Source organism: Vanessa tameamea, chromosome 7, assembly GCF_037043105.1.
Source record: "Vanessa tameamea isolate UH-Manoa-2023 chromosome 7, ilVanTame1 primary haplotype, whole genome shotgun sequence".
NCBI classification, from domain to species: Eukaryota; Metazoa; Arthropoda; class Insecta; order Lepidoptera; family Nymphalidae; genus Vanessa; species Vanessa tameamea.
This window is the reverse complement of record NC_087315.1, coordinates 5,878,076-5,903,517: the sequence shown is the minus strand read 5'-3', so window position 1 is coordinate 5,903,517 and position 25,442 is coordinate 5,878,076. Positions and strand designations below refer to the sequence as shown.

The window sequence follows — 25,442 nt, the reverse complement described above, 5'->3', positions numbered from 1 at the left end:
TGAAATCTCTTGCAATTTATCAGCTATCCAATACTTTTGAATACTGAATAGCTAGTAAAACTAACTTCTACGACCTCTATTGAAATATTCCATCTTACTGTTTGTCTCTAGAGAATATTAAAAAACAGGTCAGATGTTATGTTCATATTTATTATTAAGATTGTATGTTCAGCTTTGAGACTATGCTATATCTAATCCCTAGTAAAGTTTTTTCCGATAGTGTATATGTATGAAATACATAACAAACTAATAATAATAACTTAACTTGTGCATTATTATAATTTAAACAATAAAATTGCAGCTTAGTATGTACAGTTCGAATATAGAATGAGCTCTGAAACAGTATGTAAACAGTGATCTATATAACATTAACGACAAAACAGTACATAGGGCTTCAGTTTTCAGGGTTATCGTTTGTATGTCATTACGTAATAACATATATAGGAAATACTTAGATTTAATATTTAAATATTCATTATTGTAAAAACATCTGGGTGCCTATGAAATTTATATTTTTAATTAATTGCTGTAAAAATACACTAGTTTATTCAGTAGCATCCAATAACGAGTTTGTTCTAGTTTTTTTTTTTAGAAAACTGTGGTAACGGCAAATATCTATGTAAGATTACGTTCCATATTCAGTTTGATAATTGTAACCTACTATAATATCTATTAAATAAATTATAATCTTATTATAATATATCATTCTAAGCAATTCACTGAAGTAAATTAGCGATGATTTTTTCAAACACATAAAACATTAAAAATATCTACCATTTTATGATGTATTTATAGTATTAAAATAAATATTCAATAAGTAATTTTAAAAAAATATACGTTTATTCGTCTTGTATGCCTTATATTTTTAAAATATTATGATAGGACTTGTTCGTTTCATATTTGGTCCTTCGGACATATACAGTGAAATAAACCATGCTTGCGTAGGCGCACGTTGCTGGCGCAGGCCGCGATGGCGAACGGTTATTATATCACAAGAGATATCGTAACTTTTGCCCACTTTGCAACTAGAAAGTACACAAGCCATTCGCTTTTCTGATAGTATTTATTGCCTAGGAAACTTAGTCGAGCATTGCTTTTCAATTTAAATCTATTCGGCATGAAACAACTTTCCCGATGCTAATTGCTATTTACTTTCTAAAGCAGTTTGATGGTTTGATAAAAACATCAAACCTTTTAATATTATCCTACATTAAAGTAAATAATTTTACTATTCAATAGTTCAGAATATTTTGAATAAAACATTTTGTTGCTACTTAGCTATTAATATTCCTTCAACTATGGTTTTGCATCTATTATACATTTACTTACCATCTTGTGACGTAGACTTAATGAGAATTTGTGATATACAAGTGTAATCTACCTCAGTGTGAGTTGCTTCAACCTACTTCTTGAATGCCGATGTTGTATAAAGAAAATCGGACCTTATATAATGGATCTTAAAGACAAAATCGTTATTTAAATCACGAACGTTCTCAATCCGACAATTAGGAACCGCTACTAATTTGCCAAACAATTATCGACCCTAGGTTTGTGAGAAAGGATATAAAGTAAATTGCCAATGGGTATTTGAATACTGTACATGTTCCATTCAACCATGAACTGCTTCGAGGAGCGTCCTGCGTAGTTAAGACCTCAATTTTTTAACCTCTCTCACTTATTGGTCAATCAAAGTGACATTTAATATTAGTTTAATGTTCGGAATGGCAGTAGCTTGGGTTTCCATGCGCAATTTTTAGCTGTAACAATACACTTAAAATGATTACCGTAAATAATTGATCCGTGTATGTTTAAATGTTTTGTAACAGTAAAATTAAATATGAAATTAAAGGAAAATGTTAATACTACTAACTACATAGGCCTGAAATGTTATTTACCTTACATAAACGAAGAGGATTAATTGACCTAAATTAAAAGTCATAAATATTGTTTTCATATTCAAAAGAGTATAAATTTGGTTTAAAAAGTATTGTATCGTCAAATGTTTTCTTTTCTTAATAATCGTAAAATTGACCTAAATATTTTTGATTTATAAAAAACCTACAAATTTTCATATGTAAAAAAAGTAATAAGTAAAGGAAATACTACAATATATCTCTAGTAATGTTCATTGGTTACTCAATTTTTTAATAAAAAGGTTCTTTCTTGTTCCAGGCTTTGCAACACGAGACTGTAAATAGCTACAAAACTGTAAGTAATATTTTAAAATTTAGTCACACAACGTTTATGTCATTTATAGTTTATTCCGTGTCAATAGACAGCAGAAACAGATAATACGCTAAGCCTCTCTAATTGTGTAAGCGCAATGTAAAGTGGACCGCGTCATTGCTCAATCAGATGCATCTCGTTTCGTGTTGCGGCTCGTGAGAGTCGAATTTCCCAATAGTCGAGCGGAGAAGGAGAGAACTTAATGCGGTTTCCCAATAGAAAGTCCTCCGGTGCAGGAAGCGCAGTGCAACACACGTGCACCCGCCCTCCACACTCGGAGGGGCGCCGGCCGATGCACTTTCATGCCGGTGACGTCACATGGTACCTTTCGTCAGCGTCACGCCGTGCTCCGTAAGAGCGGTTACGCAATCAATGCGCACCTCTCAACTTTCCAATTTCGACAACGCGCTATTGTGTAGCGCTTTCAAATTTTACTTCACCTTCTCCTGCTTTTAGGCACTTTCTTAGCGTTTCTCTACTCGCTGAAAAATGCTCTGAATGCGCGGGCGCGAGCAATAACCGTGATGCACTTTCACTGCAGTGTTCCGCCTTTTTAATGGAAGAATCACGAAAACTAGCGATTAGCTAATAGAATTAGAATTAAATTCGAGCAATGACCTATTAATTATTGAAATAATTCAAGGCATATAATAATATATAGTAAGTAAAGATAAATATATAAATAAATCGATTACTTTCACAGTTATAGTATACCTGTAGTTTTGACGGACATATTTGAAAGCAGTATGGATGTAAAATATTAAAGCGTGCTGCGTGACAGCTGGTACGTGTTAAGGTTTTCACCAGCTGCGATCGAAGCTTTCTCAGTTCGTGAACAGCGCGACAGTTGAGAGTTGACTGTTGTAACTTGCCCTACTCTTCGCTCATTATCAAGTTTATTTTGTGATTATAATTTACTTACTTTTTAACGTGCTGAATTTCTTTTTCTATAAAATGCTGCTTTGGGTCCGGAATAAATAATTACGTTGTTATGAATTTGTTTTCTTGTGATATAATTTTATACCTTTACATAATTTGTACTCACTTATAATTAGATATTATAATATTGTAATTGTTCATTTTTATATATGTCTACATCTACATTAATACGAATAAAATATTTTACTTGTGTTTAACACATAAGCTGTATAATTAGAAGTAGTCTTATTAAGATATATTTGCTTTGTTGTTATTTTAAATTGCTACTAGAAAGGTGTTAATTACCTATATGAAAAAAAAAAAACAAGTGTGAATAGGAGAATTGGGAAGTGACAATGAGATCGATGAAAGGTTCAACTAGTATAGTTATATTTGACCCTAATATATTATCTCATTTAAAACAATTTCTTCTGATATTCTATATTTAAAAACTCTCTTTTTATCAATTACGAAATCTTGTGTACGTTGGTACATAGTTCATTTTTATTTTGTTTACCTCATTTGTGTTAGTTTACTAATATGGTTTTGTATTTTTTACAAGCTCTGAAAACATGCATAGGTGTATCGCCTCATATTATGTGACATGAATGCCCCGATGATTTTTCACAGGTCAATAAACAGAAGGTTAATTAAGTATGACTCGATTACGGATAAGGGTAATAGACAAAGGAACGGATACCGATGTCTATTAATATTGGTTCCTTTTAAAAAGATATACGTAAGACGTCTTAAACAGCAATTATAATAATTGATTTTTATATTTTGATTTCAGTATGTGTATATAGTGTACAAATGTTTATAGTATAGTGAGTCACTTTATTCACCTCAATAAATTTATACCCGTTACGTAATTATAACTCAAATAGAATGTATATCTACGTCATGAATCGCTATTGCTATTAAAAACCGTACGTCATTCATTCTTTTACAGATGTATAAAAAATACGCGATCTAATAAAGTAATCCGCAATATCATGTAATAAACTAATGTCATTATGACTCTTATTTATTCGATAATAACCACCTTTATTTCTTTACGACTTCAGAAATGACTAGTAGTAAAAACAATTACAAGCATTTTGTTAACGTCATAAAATTTAGATGCGAGCGCGTCATCAAGTGCGTACTATCATGGCATGACGAACCCTTTCTAATGTAAACTCGTTTATGATAATGACGAATCAGACAGTATCTAAAAGGATGATCAGTTTTTCTCCTATAAATTTGGAACTTAAATTGGACTGTATTTAAAGTGAACGTTATAGAAAGGAAAGGTCAAGTCGAATAGTAAATAAGAAAGTTAATCATGGAAAGTGCGCGCGAGTGAATCTATGGCAGTGCTGTCGCTCTTAAAACTCACAAGTGCTTAGAGGAAACGTATGTAATAAACAACTATGGTAATTAAATGTATTCATAGATATGCAAAAAGATTACAATCGATACAGAGACTTTTTAAATTAAAATGTAGATGAGATTCAGAAATAATTTGAATATTTGGTTACAATTGACATCATTTGAAATCCAAACGGTCAGCTTGCAATCGCTGAGAAAATATTACGACTAAGATTAAATATTTGTATGAAAACAATGTGTAAAAAAATATACCCTATGAGTACATTTCAGGCAACCCCAAAACGCGTATTATTTAAACCATATTAAAACCTTTCGAATGGTCCTTAATAATTAGATACAATTGCTTTACGGAAAATGTATTAAAACATATTTTTCCTTATTACAAAATTATAAAATGCGTTTGTAGTTGGTTAATTTTAATTATGATAAAGATTATTTTGTTTGTGCATCATTTTCTAAAAATTCTACTTCAGTTTTGTTTGTCTAGTTAATATTATAATAAATTTTATATTACGTTCACATAAAAAGTTTCACCTCCCTTTCTTGAGCTCAAGTTACAGTGAATTCGATATGGTTTTCACAGTCTCACGTCTTTAAATTATAATATCGCACAAGTTGTATTTTATACCAAACTAAATACTTATAATTAAAATTATGTAACATCTTTTTTATTGTAAGTTAACGATAATTTATACGTTTATAGAAAATCATGCTTTCCACGGTAATTTAATTTCTAATTTCTTTAAGTTTAAATGTGTGAATTAAATAAAATATTTGAATTGTAATTTTGTTTACGTAATTCAGGAGTATCTAATGCGTTATATATAGTGCGTGAATATAATGTAAAATATCTTATATAAACATAATAATTTAGCTATTCTCATACAATTATTACATTATTTTAATTGTTCGATTAAAAGTAACTTAGTTTTTTTTTTTTAAATATTAGTACCATGATATGCATATGTAAATGTAGTTCATCCAATTTCATATAATTATTATTTGTGAGTGTAGTTATAAAGGAATACTCGAAAATAGATATATACGACTCTACACTACTGTAGCACGTTAAACCGATACACTACACCTAGTTAAGTTATCGTTTGAATGTGTATATCAAAAATGAGTTTGAATCTAGTTCATGTTATATAATAATAATACGCATGTAAAATTAAAATATTGTGTTGAATATTTATTTTTAAACTTGCATTTTTGACAGGTTTCATACCTCTGTTGATATTAGAAATATACATATATAAGCTAGTCAACATAATAAACTTGGGGTCAACTTCGATTAAAATCAGTAACACGCCGATTTTTAAACCATAATTTCTTATTTGCATTTTAAAGATATGGTTAAGTTATAAAATTGTAACATAATGGAAAAATAACGCTTATTTTTGGGCCAGAGCTTAGTGGACAGCATGGATGTATAAGCTTTCACCGGTACAATGGAGACGGAGTAGAAACGGTCCGTGCAGCTGTCCCGCGGGTGCCAGTCGGAAGGCGCTCCGCCCTCACTGGCCCCGCAACTCTGCTCTCAGGCGAGAGGAGCGCTCGCGACTCGCGACTCCCCGCAGCACGCGGCACACGCGACCGCCGACCAAACCGACCAGTCGCCCCTCACTCGTGCAACGTGTCGTACGTCCGTTACGTTGCTCCGCGCGACACAACAACCATGTGGTGAAGTGAAACTGTCAAACGTGATACGTACTCACACACCAGACAGCTTTAGTGGACTTTTCCACTATTCTATTTATTCCTGGTGATTTTGTGTTGACGAAGTGGTGCCTTTATCTTGGAAAGTTGGATTATACGATCAAATAATGGCCTTAGCAAGGTGAGCTATTTTCGTTGTTGATGTCAACGCGGAACTACTTTATTTTACTATATGTATATGAATTAATTTTTGAAGGATAATCATATTCAATTATTACTCGATTCCCCATATTTTTATCGAATATTATGAATATTTATCGATATGCTAACGTTCATTTGATAGTTTCACTATTAATTAACTGTCCTTGTCAGTAACATTAATTATTTTTGTAATCAAGTAAGAAGCAGCGCTGCAAATAGCGAAAGTTACTTAGCCTCGCACGCATTATAACTTTCTTTGTTGTGTAAGCTGAACGCCAACGACAGGTAGAGGGAGCAGCATAGAAATCGAGTCACTTTTACGACAGGCATTATCATTTAGTTATTAATAATAGTTTTATGAGGACAACTGTTATTGTCTCTTATTTAAAGTTAACAGAATGCTGTGTATTTATATCAGTTCAGTGTCCCCTTGGCCCTGTCAGAGTCCGTTAATGCGATGCCGATGTTTTCTCTTCGTCCGCACCCTCGTTCGTTACGGTTACCCTAAAAAGTGAACCCCACCATTGTACCTCTCTATTTATTCTATAAACGTACTTTTATCGTATATTTTATCTTTTGACACTGTATTTTATATTTATACTCTGTATAATATTTCGAAGTATATTAGTAAATCATACAAGTAGCAAAAGTTATCAAGCATTATCATTTCGAACTTGCTCATTGCTGATGTGTTTAATTCAGTAAAACATATTTTTTATACTTTGTGTATAACGTTCACGTCGCATGCCATTCAAAACCGTTTATCATGATTTGAAATAAAATTATTCTGTTTCGATATATAAATAATCCCACATTATAAAAAGCAGTTTCGCAAAGGCCTTTAAGCAGGTAACAAAACGAGGCCGGAAAGCGACTCGCCAGCTCCCGAAAGTTTTTTTGGACTCCTTCTTTTTGTTATAAATCTAAATTTAACATTTCGGTCCTTTTGGTACACGAATAGGTATTGAATTTTGTCTGGAGTTTATCTTTTGGATTTAGTTTAAATAATTACGACGACGACGATTTTTATGATACATAGAATATTTGGAATAGTGTGTGCGCTAACGTACTAGATAACCTGATTTTCCATTTACATACTTCACTATCACTCGTGAGTACACAATCTATTGGATAAACAACGAGTGTTAAATCGTTGTTTAAAGACCGTACATTCTCTGCAAAACCTATTTTAATGTGTGTAACACATAGTTAAGCCTCATTTTGTTTGTTTCTTTTCCCCTTGAGACGTTCTCTGTAAGTAAGTATACGGAGGTTATATGGCGCATTTGTATCGGTGTCGGCAAGAGATAAGGATTTGCGGGATGCGCTTCCAGAGGTCAATGACCTTCAGTCACGGAGGTTACTCGAAAGGCACAGGATGCGATCACCTAAATTTAAATGTTATTTACTTGTATAAATATCCACTACCATAATAAGCCTCTTAAATAAAATCCTTGATGAATAAAAGAGTACTATAGAAGTGCTGAAATATTTAATCACCTACAAAAAACTAAATAACACTTAAATAAGAAAGCCAATTAAAGAAAAACTATAAAAAATAATTTCATTTGACCGTTTTTAAATGAAAATTCTGTGCAGCTTTTAAAAGAGCTTTTAAACTGCTCTTAAGTTTCACCGCTAGGTCACTTATGAACTCTATTTCAGCAATACTTTGCTTCAAGGAATAATTAGTACGTTTTATTTCGCTTATTTGACTTCATCTAAAATATAAATAAATATTGTAAATAATTTGATATTATAATTTTTAAACTATACAGCGAGCGCAAGGATAAATTCATAGTTACAATAATACTAATACAAGCTAAATCGACTTTAAACATGATTTGCCCGTTGATATTAAAGTTAAGCAAGATGCATTCTTAAAGACAAACAAAAACAAACTTGAAGTTTGTAATAATTATATGTGTTTAATATTCTCTATTCTAAATCTACGAGAAACCAGGCCGGTGCCGTCTAATTTGATTGTGTAGGAATAAGTTGGGCGAGGTTATTTCGCAAGAGTGTATCAATTTAGCTAAGGGGCACCGGCGCACGTTCACAAAGCAAAAGATCGCGGTCAGGCCCATTCTTTGCTCCTGTTTCAGTAGTGGGTATACTTATGTAATAATTACATAAAATTAATACTTTATTTGTTTGAAATAACATTAAATTAATTGATTAATAAACTTATTAATATTTATATTTTTATGAAATATATATTATTTATTGAAATTATTTTTTTTATTAATTAAGAATGTGTGAAATTTTGCGCGAGTGATGGAAAGTGCGTCACCGCCTCGTTTCTTCGGCTCGGTGCGTAGTGTCTTTTCTTTGTCTTAACGATCTTGATTGTAGTTTTCACAATACATGCTAAGTATGATGTTTTCTTTTTTCTTAATCTTTTTTTTCTTTTGGGCACAAAAAGAAACTTTCACTAATGTTATTAATAGTCGTATTTGTATACAATAAACTTTCCAAATAACTAACAAAGTTTAAAACCTTGTAATGAACCTTAACATATTTAATCATTTTAATTCTCTTTAGTAAATGTCATGGTTTCGTTTAGAACCAGCCATCTCGTTTGCATGAGACCTCATTGTCATGTCAACAACGTTTTAAAAAGTAAAGGTACCCTTATTATGACTTACTGATTAATTGCAATAATGATTGCATGTTCTATTACAAAAATCGTCAACAGTCATTACTAATGTCATAGTATTATTTGTTTGTAGCATTTTATTTCTTAATACCTTGCATATATTATAAATGAATATAGTGGAACACCTCATAAGCAAGGTAAGTCACAACGTAGCACTTATCTGTTCTGCACTTGAATTTCTAAGCTTTAAGTGGTTCCATGAATAAATATTCATTCAAGTCTTATAAATTCAATACGACAACATCAATATCCTTCTATGTAAAATATTCTTTTAATAATACAAATTAATTATCTTGAAAATAGTCAATAGCCGACTTGGAACATGGTTGCACGCGGCTTTAATTTGCCGAGGGAGCAATTCGGGACGGGGACATCGCCACGCACTCTGTGCTTACGAAGAGACGAGCGCGTTGACCCATTTCGAGCGTAACTCGGAATGGTGCTTCGAGGAATCGATGATATTATAACAGTCGAATCTCGAGGTCTCCGCGGCGCTTCAGCGACGCTTCGGGATCTGTGTCAGGGTCCTCCCCCGTTGGCCCTATACACCCTTCTCTCCGATCCACCTCCCACTAACGAAATGCTCTGTTGACGGTTGACCCGTAAAACTTGAGCGTTTGCGTTTCACTCCCTTAGTCTTGTTTAGCGATTTAGGGTCACTGTTTTCTGCCTTTATGATTTCGCCGTTTGTAAAATATTTCTTATGATAATAATAATTATGTTAATATAAATATTTTAATGGTTGTTTATAGTAAAATAGAGTACGTGATAACGATTTAAATAAGAAAAACAAACAACATAATTGGTTAACTTTATTATATGCACTACAATAATAATAAGAATGGTGACCGCAATCCCTGCTTTCGATAAAAAAATGTACAACTATCATGTTAAGGTCATAATAAAATTAACTTTCAATATTTTAACGAATAGTCATCTTAAATTACATACGACAGAGAGGTCATTCAGTTCTCTAATTTTGTAATTTGACTGACGTATAAAACAAAATATAAAATTGCACGATAAATTCTCATAAATGTACTAAAACTTAAATCGAAGACAACCTGGAACCAATGTTCAAGTGGTGATCGACCTTTGCAGCTGTCACCTTCGCGACAGTTGGAGGCAGTACTGGCATTGTCGCCTCCACACCAATAGGAAGCGACACGGTCGCAGATCGCTATTGGGCTTAAGGCCGCTTTCAATGTACCATCTTTTACCTTGTGCCCCTTACTGTGTAGTGTGACCCGAAACCGACACTGGCCGCAATAGTTAAAATAATTACATATTTTTGTAAACTTTTATGAATGGAAATAAATCATTTATAGAGTTTAATATTTTCTTTACATATTAGCAATTACGAAACAAACATATTATTTTTTTTTTATTCTATAATGAATTTACACTTGCATTATTTATTGGTTTATCTGTATTTTTTTTTATCAAATATGTCATGAAACCAATAAAGCTTATTATACTAAATATAGTAGTATAATAAGCTTTAGTTAATTATTCATATATTATAGCATTATTCAAACGTCATTAATTTCTCATGTAGGTCAAATGTATTACGATGTCAAATTTGGCCCCGTTATTCTAGCTGTATACTAACTGGGTAATTTTGAGGTTCTGACAAATAGATTACTTCTGATTGATTTTTCAAAAGCGGAAAAATATTTTATTGTACACTTGGATTTTTTCAGTCGATGAAACGCATTTACTATTAGTAAATTTTGATTATAGAAGATTGTATTTGTCTTGAAAAAATCTCATCAAGGGATAAGTATGATTTTAATAGTCACTTAATTCTCTCTTTATTATTGTATCTGTACATTGTTTCTTGTTCAAATAATAAAGTATTAAAAAATAACAGATTTGTTATAAATAAGCTAGCTAACAAAATTTGGCCGTTTACAACAAATATAAACCAGGAAGAAAAATATAATATATTTGTTAGTGTTACTATGTTATATTTTTTTTAAATTGTGGTAAGTATTTGTCAAGTAATTTCGAAGATTTTAAACTTATATGTTCATTGTTATTATTATTTAATTAATCATTATTTGTTACCTCAATAAAAAAAAATCACTGCTATTTGTTACGAAATAAACTATATTTAATTATAGATAACGAAATATTTTGTCACTAAAACAATTTCATGGTCAGAACAAAAACTTCACACTATACTAGTACAATACAAAAGTATGTTTTGCTTTATATGTAAACATTATTTAAAATTACAGTTATATTTAATCTATCAATTTGACTTTATGAAACGATAAATCTTTATAATATAGTATATATTGTTACTATAGTATCTAATAATCTATTAATTATATGCTTCTAATAAGCATGAATTTTCAACTAAAAAACTACTACAATAATATTACAGAAATCGAACACGATAACAATTTAGACACCGGTTTTCAAATAAATAGTCGTATACATATGTTCTGAATATATTTATTTCAAGGAGTCGCTAATTTGGGAGTTATATATTACACACAAGACGGAAGTATTATAAAACCTCGATAGATTTCGAGGTTCGCGGTCCACCGAAGTAGTCGGCGGGTATAACATTGGTTTAATCCTGTAGCAGAGGTCATGTCAGTTATTAAATTATTATGGCTTTGCCTAGAGTTTTTTTTAAACATAAAAGATTTACAAGTCTTGTATGACCGCTGATCGCGGCCTCAACCGAGTTTAGCTGATGCTTTCTCGATCGGTGAACCGGGTCGCGTTCTCGATGCCGCTGTTGGTGAGCCGACTTGCTGGTACAGACTGTCTTGGTATATACTCACACACATATGAACTGTACGCGCCTTTTACGTGCAATATACACCCACATCCATCTGCGCGATGTGTCAGGGCTAGTAAATATTTTAATAACGGATCCATTATTCTTAATACCTATGACCTTTGGATATATACTTGCAAACTATTGTTTAACGGATTTTTTTCTTGGTGTGTAAGTGATACTAGAATATCAGCATTTGCGAGATTAGATAAAAAAAAACTTTGCATGCAAATATTATTTTTTACCCATCTCACGTCGTGTTGGTTATTTGTATAGTAGGTATATTTTAGACGCCAAGGTCCACCTAATTCGTCCGTCATGGCGTCATCGCGATTTCAAAGGTATTTATTTTGTCTAGATTTAAGTCTTAGAAATGATTCTATGTAATAACATTTGTCTTAAAGATATAATTATGAAAAATAAACAACTTATTGTTTATATTATGCTGTAAAAGTGGAAAAATAAATGTAATTAAAAAAATCTTTTGTACGACCCCCGCCTACCGGAAAACGTATCATAATTTAAATACAATTTGCAGAGATGACCCTCGCAGATGTTTGAGGAAGTAGGGTCACATAGTTTATATCAGGCCGAAGTCAAGGTCTTTCCAATCTATTTAGTCATCTAGTAATTCATAGGGCAATAAAGTTAGAGGCCAGTAGCACCCGGCCTTTTCATTACCGAATTGCTTAACGTTATTTCGCATTTCCGCGTAGTTGTTTACTCTTCAGTCCCATAATAGCCATAAATTCTCACTGCCCTCACTATCTGTTTGCATATTCGTGGCATAACTATGTAGAACGTGTTGCTGTAGTAGGGCCGAGGTGGCACAGTTTCTCGGTGGAGCTATAAATCAATCTATCCTAGTTATATTAATGTATTATGCGGCTTTACGTTACCGTCGATGTCTTTGCTTTCCAATAGCTGCGTTGCCAAATATTGTCGTTTCATTTCGTGCGCCGAGCGAGTTGCAGATCATACGTCGGTTTCAGTTCCCCGGCGCGACTCCCACTCACGTATGGCACTTGGAATGTTGCATAATCGTCTCGCGTAAACTCTTGCTCTTTGTATTTAAAACGTGTTAAGTGTCCACGTAATCATTTCAAAATGATTTTACTGCCAGTGTTATACGTCACATTGCAATTTGCACATAAGAATTGTTTAGTTTATGTAATGCCAGGGCGTTAAAGGAATGCTTATTTTTTAACAATAAAATAAGTTATACACAATTAAAGAGAAACAAATGTAGTCGAACTTAACGGTTCATGATAATTATAACAGCCCTGGTCAAAAGTTCAACCGCTTCAGGTTTGCGTTTAATTCGTGAATTGCCGTGTGTCCTCGGCCTCGCCTCGCTTCGCTCGCTTCCGCCTAGAAGCTTATCCTCGCTCGGCGCTGCCAATAATAATCTTTTTGCTAAATGCCTTGATCCTAAACCTTCTTTGTATTCACCTGAATATATTAACGTATTTGCTTTCTAGGTATCAACAACAATCCGCGCGAGCCACTCGAATGAAGTACGTAATAGGTTTAATTTATATTATTTTATTATCTAGGTAACAGATATATAATAAGTATTTACTAACGAACAATTTAATATTCATACACAAAAAATACTCGAATGAATTTCTAAAATCCTGAAAAAGAACATTATCACTTTTTTTTAAATGAATATGGTGTATATTATGTATTAGGTAATAATGTTTTTAAAATGCATGCGAAATGGTTTATACGCTAGGCATAATAGGTTTGCATGTCCGACGTCACTACAATATAGTAAGGTCATGACGTAACGCCAACTCTCCATTATAACCGACAATTGTTCGATTCCTCGCCACGAGGTTGCACGGGAGGTTAGACCTCTATATATTTCCTCAAATAATATATATAGCCTATGAAAAGAGACAGGACATTCAGATAGGCTTCGAAATACAATCACTGTTAAATTTATTTAAGGACTAAAAGTAAGGATAAATATTGCAATATTTATTACGAAATATATTTTGGGTAAACATTCACATATTATATAGTCATAATTTAAAATTATTGTTCTTCATAAGTATTTATTTAATTTAAATGTAGGTCCACTTATTATTAATATTACGTTGAGTTACTGTAGAAATGGCAAAATTCACTCAATACGGTGAGATTAACGTGTATAAAAAAAACTTTTAAGTAATCAACATTTCCTGTAATTTTATCTTCGTCAATGCCAATTCGATAATATTAGTCGTATCGTGTAATATCGTCGAATTTACTTATATCGTCATTTCCTTATTTTTTTTTCATTCATTGAACAAAATCAACATTAAACGAGATATAATTTTACAATATTTGTAGAAAATACATATATATTAATTTTATTAAATAAAAGTTTGAAATTAAATGGAAAATGTGCAAAATAAGCTCTTTGACGATACACTGTACAGTGTCGGCAATTTTTTTGTCACATTGATCGGGCACAACTAGCAAGAGAATAAATTGTACATACTATAAGTAATGCATTGTTAGCGAGATTCAGTGTTGACGTATTAAAAACTATTCTTACACGTATTTTATTTAAATATATTAGTATGAGCGATTTATGGCTTTCGAATCGGCTTTTACATATATACACGTTTATTGCAATAATTCTTAAATAAATAATACGTTAGCTAGAGATTAATACGATTATGATATGAAATGAACAGGTTAAATAAAGTGTTACTAAGAAATAGACATATTATATGTACTATATAATTACGCTTATGTTAAATAATTAATTTAGAGATTTTTATTTATAAATAATATAAGAAGGTAAATCAATTTAATTATCCTTATACGTACTAAAATATGCTTTATAATAATTGTATGATAAACTGTTTATGTTAAAATAAACTATAAATATTATTTAATAATATTAAATAGTCTTATAGAGACTACTTCAAACTTGATAAAATTCTCTGTACCTATTAAATAGAACACTGTTTAAAGCAGACCTACAGAGTTGTGAATATTCAAAACAACCAATACTCCTTTACGATTAATATTATTTTATACATATAGACAGGTACAAATTATTCAAATAAGAATAAATGAAAAATTACGATGTATGATAGAATAAATGATATCCTTGAACGTTATCTTCATAATTATGACTTTGTTATCATTGATACTGTAGCTATTGGTATACAATTCGAGCTTGCACAAGATACTAGACGTCATATAAAAATGCGACAAAAAGTTCAAATTTCTAATATATTGTAAGAGATATAGATAATAGTAAATATCAATAAATAGCATACCAGTTTACATCAACGGAAAATTCCTAGAAAATTTTGTATGTTTAATTTTAGAATTCTATAATAGTTTAGTACAAAATAACGTTTGATTTTGTCATTCCAATCTTATTTTTAAATTATTATTTAAATACGAGATTTTATTTTCATTTGATAATTTATCTTATTCTCTTAAGATTTTCCTCCGTAGAGTGATCTCATTTTCATAACGCTCAAGTATTATTTTATATAGGGTTGATTATATTTAACTATGCTTTGTTTATTTTTTGTAAAATTCAAATTTTAAACGGCATTTTTCTAATTTTAAATTCAATTGTATTCTAATCAAATGACTTATATTGAAAGAAAAAAGGTTTAATAATTTTTTTATATTAACAACAACATTATTAATAACTTATTGATTTATGAAGAATTATTACACTTGATAATAATAAGGTTTTTTTTTTAGTTAACCATTTCTATTATAGGTTAGTAGTAGAGATGAAAATAGTCTTGCGGATATTTATCGGTTCCACTTTCGTTGACATCTGTCAAGTGTTAACCCTAACTCCGTACATGTAATGCGAACACAATCGTCACAGCACACGTGGCGCGGTCACCTTGTACGTCCTCGTACATCTCGGACAAATAGAGGTGTCATTTATTTCCGCGTTAGCTCGCTCGTCCGCGAAATGTTTATGCTACATAACCTTGCAATTACACATCTGCCTACGGACAGGTTAAAAACGACTGTTACTGTTTATATTAATTTAATGTTTTTGTTAATATCACGTATTCAACTGTATATCACGTATGGATCAGGTCATGTTTTAAAATATTGGGCAATATTGTTTAATAAATCTGATACATTATCTTAGACTAGCAGTCTTTATGTGATTGGTTTGATATACAATTTACTTATAAAAAAATCTCGTTTTAAAACAAAGAAACGACTAAATTGTTTTTCACGCATTTGCTCAATTAGTAACATGCAATAGTTTTCAACAAATTATAATAATAATATGATTGAACATGGCGTTAAATAACGAGCTTTGACATTGAGAAGTTATTGTTACAAATTGCCACGGACTATGACGACTGCCATAACCTTGGCAGTATCGTGTGTTTGATTATACGTCACACCCACGATTCGTTTTAACTGTATCTACAAATATGTGACCATATTGCAATTTTACGTAAATGCACACAAACACATATGTCTTAAAACGTGTGGAAGTCAATGAGACAGAAAATCTCCATATTTTCTTAGATGTGATATTAAAAGGGCCTGAGAACAAAAGTTAATAACTACGACTTACAATAAGAAAAATATACTTTCTTGCTTTAAGGCGGTTGCTTGTTTGCTGTTGTCTTTGTTTTTTAATTACAAAAGAAAAACATGCCTAAAAGAGTATCTAACGTGTAAATTATGTATCGTTAATAAAATCGAGTGTATTTTAATCTGCGGTACCAGGGTACATTTATAATATACATTTACATACATTTACAAACTTTGTTATTCAAATTTAAGTCTAATGTGTAATAACGCTAATACACATGTGCTTAACGTACAGATAAAAAACTATTGAATATACTATTATAGATATAATATAATTGGTTTTTAACGAAATCTGTACAAACAACGTTATATTTTAAAGATGGAAACTTGATTACATAATATATGCAGTAATGTCATTCGTCTCATTCTACATAGCCTACATCTGACAGCATCGTTCTTTTGTGCCATATTCAGACGATGAACTGACCTTGTATCCATTTATGTGGTCTATTATCAATTTTCGCTATCTGGTTTAGTGCAGACCGACGAAATATACCACGAATTTATTTATCATAACCGAGGTAACCGAATGTTATAAAAAAATTAAAATCCATGACATCAAAACTTATTTGTTGGTAGTAGTTAGTTTGTATAGTAACTATAACAAAAACACGCTTAGTATTAATAGTACATATGAGATTTTACTATTATTTCTAAGCTATATTAAATGCAGTAATAAAAGCAGATTATTCGATTCGATTATTCGATATTTTATTAGTTTAATAGTGTGTTAATATTTATATTATAATGTAATATACAGGGTTATTGGTAATTCGACGTATTCCCGTTAGGAGGTGATAGGGGTGATAGTAAGATTTTTTTATATTGGTTATTATTTTAAATCAATTTTGTGGGAATCTTAAAGAGCGACCTTTAGTACGAATTTGGTCATGTTCGAATACGAATTTCCGCCAGTGTCCTTTTTGATAATTTTATTTCGGTTGCTTTGAAATAAATTCCTAGTTTTTATACATTTTCGAAAAGCTAAGTAATCGATTATGTTTTTAAAATAATCTGCAGAACAAGTTGCATAATGATTTTTTTTTGTTTTTCAGGCATATTTGAGAGAAAAAAATAAAAAAAATATTGAAATAATATCGTTTTCCGTCCCGCATTTATAAATTTGGACCGATAATTATTGTTTAAATATTAAAAATATCCAGTGCTTAATCGTTTTTATAAATCAGAAGAAAAAAATAGATTTTAATTGATACTTTTTTTTAAATAAATTTTTGTAGTTGCAATTTTGGCTTATTTTGAAAAATCTAAAAAACGTGATAACTCAAAAATGGTTCACATTTGCATCATGCATATGGGAATTCAAATTATCTCAAATAGTCACCCCTATCACCTCCTAACGGGAATACGTCTAATTACCAATAACCCTGTATATAAAAGTACGAGACGCGAATTTGAAATAAACGATACGAATGCATGATATCACAGGAGTTTGCTCGATAAACAAACCGTCCTTCAAGCAGCCCAGTCGAGGACCCTATTGTCAGGTCGTCCTCAGGACGTCTGAGTCACAGCACGCAGTTGTCGTTAAGAGGGCATTGCTCACTTGGTTACTCCCCCCTGCAGTGGCACGTCCGCTGCATCATTGAGACATCGCTTGGAAAAAATTATATCGCACACCTATTTGCGATCATTGTTCTACGTCCTAATTTTGTTGCCATTGTCTTTAGTAAATCGTTATTATTCATTGCCGATTTGTAAAACAGTGTTATATTGTTCACCATTTATGTCCTGTTATTATAAGTATTCGTCAATAAACCATATTATTAATGATACGGTTGACAACGATTATTGATGCCAAATATCATTTTTTCGCTACAGCCACGGATATATTTAGTTTTTGTTTGATATAACATTATTGCAAAATATTGTTTAAAACAATATAAATAGATTCATAATAATTTTTTTTTAAAAAGATCGGACTCACACGTTTTGTTTTATTTTTTATTTTTATTGTAAAAGATTTTCTGAAGTGTTGCCACTATTCTGTATTAAAGTAATTTGACATATTTCTGTTGAATAAGATAATTATATTACAAGAACGTCCCGAGGGCTTTAAATATAGAAGAAGATACTAGCAGGTCGGATGACATCTATAATAAGACCCCGGGAGACCGATGAAACGTGTGTCGGTGATTGCTCAAGCTTTTACCGGTTGTTGACTTCTCAAAACGGCCGTATATTTAAAAATTCTCTAAATAAATTTAACTTTGTAATGAACTTCTTACCTTCTACGTTTTTAATAATATTTTAGTTAATTGTAGTGGCGTGGGACGTGTGTGGTCAATAGAAAACTTCTAACATTATTATACATAGAGGGCTTTTAATTCATCTTTTTTTAATATAATCTTCTGTTTAAACGAATGGAATATTATTTACGTTTGTCTAAGATAACTTTGATAGAAATGAATATGGAAAATAAAACCAAACTAATATGGTACTTCAGCTATTGTTAACGATAATAGGAGCGGTTTAACTGAAACTAGATGTAGGTCGGTCGGGCCGCTCTACTTGCCACAGTGGCAAATTTGTTAGTCGACCTCGAACAGATCGCTTATATCGGATATCTTATCAGTATTCGTTGCTATGAAAAATTGACCACCTAAAGTCGAAACTAAAACATTTTTACATGGAAATTTTGGCGATATAGGCGAAGTGTACATGCGCGCATATATACGGCTTTTATAATAATAATTTTATCTAAAATATCTATATTGTATTAATTACATTGTCCAAATTTGTTTCATATTTGTTTTTTTATTATATCATTGTCAACACGTAATCTTAGTTGAATTTATTTCATTCTGCCATTTAGTCCGATCGTCTTCCATCAACATCTTAACTTTCTGGGTCGTACTGATTAATAAAATTAATGAAACCTACTTTTGTTAGTGACTCGTTGGACAGTTTTTGCGCTGATGTCTGTAATGCGTTACACGTTAATCGCGGTTTGTTACAATAACTGTTTCCCTTTGTCCTCGTTTTGCATGAACGACGCATTAGCCTTTTTTCTTTAGGTTTATTGCGCTTGTTTTTATTTATAACATGGTGATACCTACAATTAATTGTACATATAATTTAATCGTCAAATTTAATAAACTAAAAAGTCTTTACATTTTTTTTTAAATTAATGATTGTTATATAAGATCTAAAATTCACTAATATGGTTGGTAATTTTTATTGTAATAGACATTTTAATGTAAATTGATATTTTTTATTTTTAATAAGGCTTCGTATAACCACTTAATCGAATTTATATGGTCTGCGTAATTATACACAAAGAGTAATCAAGTTTGTTTTTTTATTAATTACACAAATGAGCGTTCATATTGTTGATCAATTTTCTCGCAACTTAGTGGTTTCATTACCAGGTAGGGCTGCGGCCTGGACGTTTCGCTCGCCCTAATAAATTACCGGGGCACACAGCTGCTGAACGTTGAACAAAGCCACCGCGCGCGAACCGTGAACGGATGCAGTGTGGTGATGAAACTGACACAGATTCTAACGTGTATTTGGTAATCGAACTACAGTTCGTGAAAGTCTCGCAGGACGGCAATATCTTGCATTGTAACGTCCCACTTCGATATACTCTCGACTTTTTGATGACACCGAAACCTAAAAGCAAAAATATACTTAAATTACTTGTAAGTCTTCTTAAGCCATGAAGTTATTGTTCACTAACGGGTACATCGCTGCCCGCCTTCTTTAATGAACGAACAAAAATTTGTTCGCGGCCCAGATTTAGGATGCGAAATCGCAATTGTTGATTGGCGTATTACGACGTTGCTACATTTTTGCCTTGCATTCTATTCCATGAGAATTTTCAAGTATTACCATTAGGCCACTAGGTCACTAGTTAGCATACCTTCTAATTGCAACGTTGATTTATTATTACTTATATCCAGGTATTAATTTCAAATACGTTCATGGATTGGCTATATCGATAAAATTAAGTGAGGTTTCAAATTGCCCTCATGAATATTTATTATATTCTCTATGTTATTCTATCAGAAATGTTACTTTAATAATAGGCTGTTAATTTTAACATAAAATTTTAAATTTTTTATTGTGATATTTCTATCTTAACAGACATGTTGTAATCCAGAATCTCTTTGTTAATCGCCATAAATGTCCTCTTCACTAGTGTTCCCAACCTAACCCAAAGTATGACGCGGTATTGCAACCTCTGCAAGGGATACACTATCTTGGTATAGTGGCTTTCTCGTTGAGCATTTATGACCGTCTCGTAGTCTGTGCCTCATGTTTTGTGAGGGTGTTGGATCCTTCTCCATTGCCGTACCCTTGGGATTCTTTCTCTATTTTTATGTATGAAAGGTCTGAGTCTTTGTGATAGCACATATAGCGTACATGTACTTATTTGCAGGCACTTTATTACTTTACTAGATACACAACATTAGACAATTTGTGATACAGTGGACAATAAATTTAGGCGAATATAATAGTAAAAACTTAAAACTTGATATACTAATCTATAGAACTACACTATAGAATACTTTATTATTAAATATCGAATATGGTAATAACACTCATAACATGTATTGAGATATCATTGTGTATAAGTAAGTTTATTACAATACCTACAGTCTATCTTAATTTCTTCGTTGCCATAACGAAAATTGAGATCTAATACAACAGTTCGTGGAAGACTAGCGGAAGCTGAGACATAAGCACATGTATCGATTAGTGCCAGTGCAGTTTGCGAATGTTGACTTTGAGTCATATTCAAAGAACTTTCAATTAATGTTTGTCAACAAGTCAGTTCCAAAGCAAATTGTTTCTATTGCCTCATTACCTTAACTACTATTACTTTGTGCAGTTTAATTACTAATTCATTATTAACTTTACTATTTATATATGAGAAAGATAAAACGCAAATAAATGATGGCCGTTAGGTAATTGTATGCACAGTACATCAGACGCTTTATTATTTTAAAAAAAAATTAACTGTATAATATATGTATCTGGACGGCTGTGCTTCGCTCGGCCCTATGTATAGTTCGTCGGTCAATTACGTTTCTTTTTGTGCTGAATGTTTTGTTTTTTATTTAAGATTTATAAAAATATAAACTTAGGAAGCAAAATAATCTAAACATCAGTACTTATACACAATAATTTCTTTTAAAGTATGTTTAATTGATAAATTGTGTAGTGGTCTTAATAAATTGAACATGTTACAAGCTCCAGTAGAAACTGTTATAATACATACCTACCACAAAATCTAATAAAGATATTAATAAAACAATAATGCGAAAATGTAATTAATGTGATAAACATTTATATAAATTAATATCTTTTTATTTATGCCGTATGCGTTCTTATACCATTCATTCGATTGCAATATAAGTCATACATCTTAACATTTTTCTGACACGCTACCATGGAAAACGTATCGGATAATTTTAGGCAAAAAGTGATTAAAGATGCGATAAAACTAATGCCTATTATTAGTGTTATAAACGTGGATACACTTTTCAATCGCTAACGTTTGTCCTTATAATTAGCTACACCGTTGGCGTTATCTAAATCGTTACATATGTATCTAATTATAATTAGAGTGCGTTACGTACAATATTCTTAAGTGAGAATTAAAACAGCTGGTATACTATATTTTTCCTCGTATGGATTATACCTGTATGTATATATATCGTAAATCAGACTAGTGCTGAAAATAGTTTAAAAATTTTATGTATTTATTTTAACAGTTTTCAGCGATTGGCATCGATTACAAATAATTAAGATGTTGACATGTCACGATCACCCATTCATCACCTGATTGAAGTATGCATATTGAACGTCACCCGCGTTGCAGGCTCGGGTCGGGCAGCGAGTGTGGCGGTGGGGGGTCGGGCGGCGGCGCGCCCGCTCCACAGTCGGCGCGCGTGTCCTCCAACGGCGCCGGCGGGATGGCGGTGAGCCGCGTGCCCAGCCCGTTGCACGACGGGAACACGCCCGTTGCGGAAAACTGGTGCTTTACACAGGTATACACCCAACCTGCATCATTACTTTTAGACATAAGTACCGGTACCACCAACTGATCTAAGGCTTAGAGCAGCAAGCTGTTAAGATCGAGACATTGTAAGTATTTTAATCTTGGGTTGTTGTTGCAATAATAAACTATGAAGTCTCTGAAATGTCGTTAGCATGTCATATAGGATATTACTTTCAGTATTTTGCAAGATTTTATTTACACCTGTTATTGGGATCTTGTACCTGAATTTTAAACAAGTTCTGATCAACCGCCAGAGCTAAGACTTTGGTACTTTCGGTGCTAGTTCCAATACAATCAGGTATTCTAAAATTTAATCGTTTTATATGAACATGGATTGATTATTAATTCAAGTAGTATATTTTTTACTAGTTTTTAATTAATTACTTTTTGTGTTGGTAATTATATGTAATAATAGCTTCCGTCTGATTTCGTACGAGTAAAATAGACTATATTTTGAGAAATAAGTCATATTATATAATTTAAAAAAATATATACGAAAATTCCAAACAATAATTAAAACATTAAAAATAGGTTGAAAACTTTAAAAAAATGATGATAGGTGACCCTTGTAAAATTTTATATCAAAATCAGTAAAGCCGTCTAAAGGAAAAATGACGAACTCACGTACGCCGGAATTTTAAAACAAAAATAAAGTAGGTATCTGATACCTAAGTACAGACACGAAACGTTTCGCCTAATCAATAAAGCTATACTTGAACATCAAGGTTACAAAGATTTTATAATCTAGTTATCACGAAAATATTATCTGCTGCTGACCTTACAAAAGACAAAATTACAAGGATCGTCACCTAAAAAATTAGTTCAAATCCTACAGCGGAGCCAATTAAGTTCACTCGTGCGTCTGTTTCGGCGTCACGGGCCTCTAACCTGTAAACAACTATACTAAATAGCTAAATTAATCTTTAGCTTAGTCTGTTTTTATAACGTAAATCTCAACAACGAATACCTTTACTTATGTTAAACTCCAAACAAAATATTACAGCTACATAACGGATATCTTAATTTCTCATGTCACTAATTCCACATTTGTGTCGTTTCTTTCACACTGAAATCAAATAAATTAAAATTAATGATAATACTGTTTACCAGGGTCGTTATCTTTGCTCTTGAAATATTACGTATAACGACTATTGTGTTAATATGAACATTAACAAGGAAGTAAATACGAACGTGTATGATATTGTATTAAGGCGGCCATGACTCGTCTATAAAGATAATAGGGCTGGTTTTGTGATATGCTAATTTATTGCGTCTATAATTATTTTGAATATAAATGAAAGCATTAAATATGCAATTTATTTTAAATTAATTATAATTTTTGTTAAAACAACATTCAATTAGTAACATCATTGAAATTGAAACATTCTAATAAAAATGTATTCGTTTAATTTTTCTACCTCGTTTACAAGGATATGAAGCAAAACTTGTTTGAACGATTTCGGAAACAATAAAAGGGTAATCTTAAGTAAAATGTGAAACCTAATTTTATTTCCTGTCACACGAACATAACAAGAACTGACAAAATTAGAACGACCGTTGAACAAGTTAGATGGCGACCTGGTATTATCTTTTTTGGTACTTTTTGCCAAAATCTATTTGGTTCGCTAAAGATAACGGTGTTTCAAGAGAAACGTTTCAAGCAGCGGTACGCTTACTTATTAAGGTAGCTTCGTTGTCAGTGCTATAATATATAACTGTATTTTAGTTGAATATGTCTTCGGATTATTTATATATAGATGCAGTTTGCATTATTTGCGTTCTAATTAATAGCGTATGATTAATAAAATTACCAGTCGCTTCCTTGTACATTCATGGAATGTTACGTAGCTAAGAACCGAGCACGTGCAATCGCGCTCGTCATATACAAAGATTCACGTTGTGTTATTCAGATCGACACGTTTTAAATTAAAACACGCAATTGTTATTTAGAAATGTAATGAAAACTCTTTTATTTGAACACGCAGTTTTTTTTTTGTTTTTAACTTTGTTTTATCTATTACGTCATAATCTTTGCATTTAAGTTCACTAGAAACTTAGAATGTACATATTTATTTATTAGTGTACAATATCACAGCATTTTAAGTATATTTTAGCGTTCTGAAAGCAATTATAGTATTTTATTATTTAGAAATTCAGCACAGACAAGGAAAACTGATTTATATAAAACACGATATTAACTTTATCAAATTGTTGGTAAATTTTAGCGATATTTATTAAAAAATATAAATGAAAAAAAAAAAATGTGATCATTGTAGCTAGTTAGGACTTGGTTTTTGCGATTGGTATAAGTGTAATACAAGACAGCGGGGATGATGCGGGCGGCCTTGGAGCGGGTCGGTGACCGGGCGAAGACCTCAGCAGCACCGCAAGTCGGCAAGCCAAGCAACGGTCGGGGGCAACGACCAGTTCCAAGCGTCGACAAACCGCCTAGTTCTGACCTCCAGTAGCCCATGTGCCCACCTCGGCCATACTTGGGCCCCGACACGTGTACTGCGATTCACTCGATCCACGTTATATGATATTTGCAAAATTATCAACAAACACTTTGTCATTCAATATTGCTAATACCGACATTAATTAACTCTTCAGTACGTTTAGAAGGTATTTATATAAAAGGTATAGAAATTAAAAATATTATTTTCGAAACTTGCATATACCAATTGTAAGTCCAGATGAATAACATCATTCAAAATTCCTCAAAACAAATTACGCAAACATCCAACGTAATGAAATTGGCGAATTGTTTATGTCTCTATATATCGCTCGTAAATCAATAACCTCGCCGCATAATACCAAATTAAAGGGACTTACATACATACATATGTCAGTTTATATGGTGTTTTGTTTATCGTAAATAAGTAGTTAATGTTCAAAGCGACCACTTGTTTCGTAGTTATCGAAGGCGATAAAAAGTATACCACAACACACAAAGGATGTGGTTTTGCCGTGGTCCGGAGACATCA

At 31.9% G+C, this 25,442-nt stretch overlaps 2 protein-coding genes across 5 annotated transcripts in view; both read left to right on the top strand.

Annotated features, from left to right (window-relative positions):
• The window catches only part of LOC113401228 (uncharacterized), a 112,892-nt gene that overhangs the window by 23,736 nt on the left and 63,714 nt on the right, over window positions 1-25,442 (top strand). The window lies entirely within an intron of this gene.
• Rdx (roadkill) overlaps window positions 1-25,442 on the top strand; it is a 44,098-nt gene that overhangs the window by 11,330 nt on the left and 7,326 nt on the right. The window contains exons 2-4 of one of the 4 annotated variants that reach the window (XM_026641050.2): window positions 2,173-2,208; window positions 13,316-13,351; window positions 22,279-22,447. In XM_026641050.2, the coding sequence (XP_026496835.1) occupies window positions 13,347-13,351; window positions 22,279-22,447 (174 nt within the window). In that variant the 5' untranslated portion in view covers window positions 2,173-2,208; window positions 13,316-13,346. Of the gene's footprint in view, window positions 1-2,172; window positions 2,209-6,114; window positions 6,359-13,315; window positions 13,352-22,278; window positions 22,448-25,442 lie in introns of those variants that run through there. The other 3 variants (XM_026641047.2, XM_026641051.2, XM_026641049.2) reach the window with 3 other exon arrangements.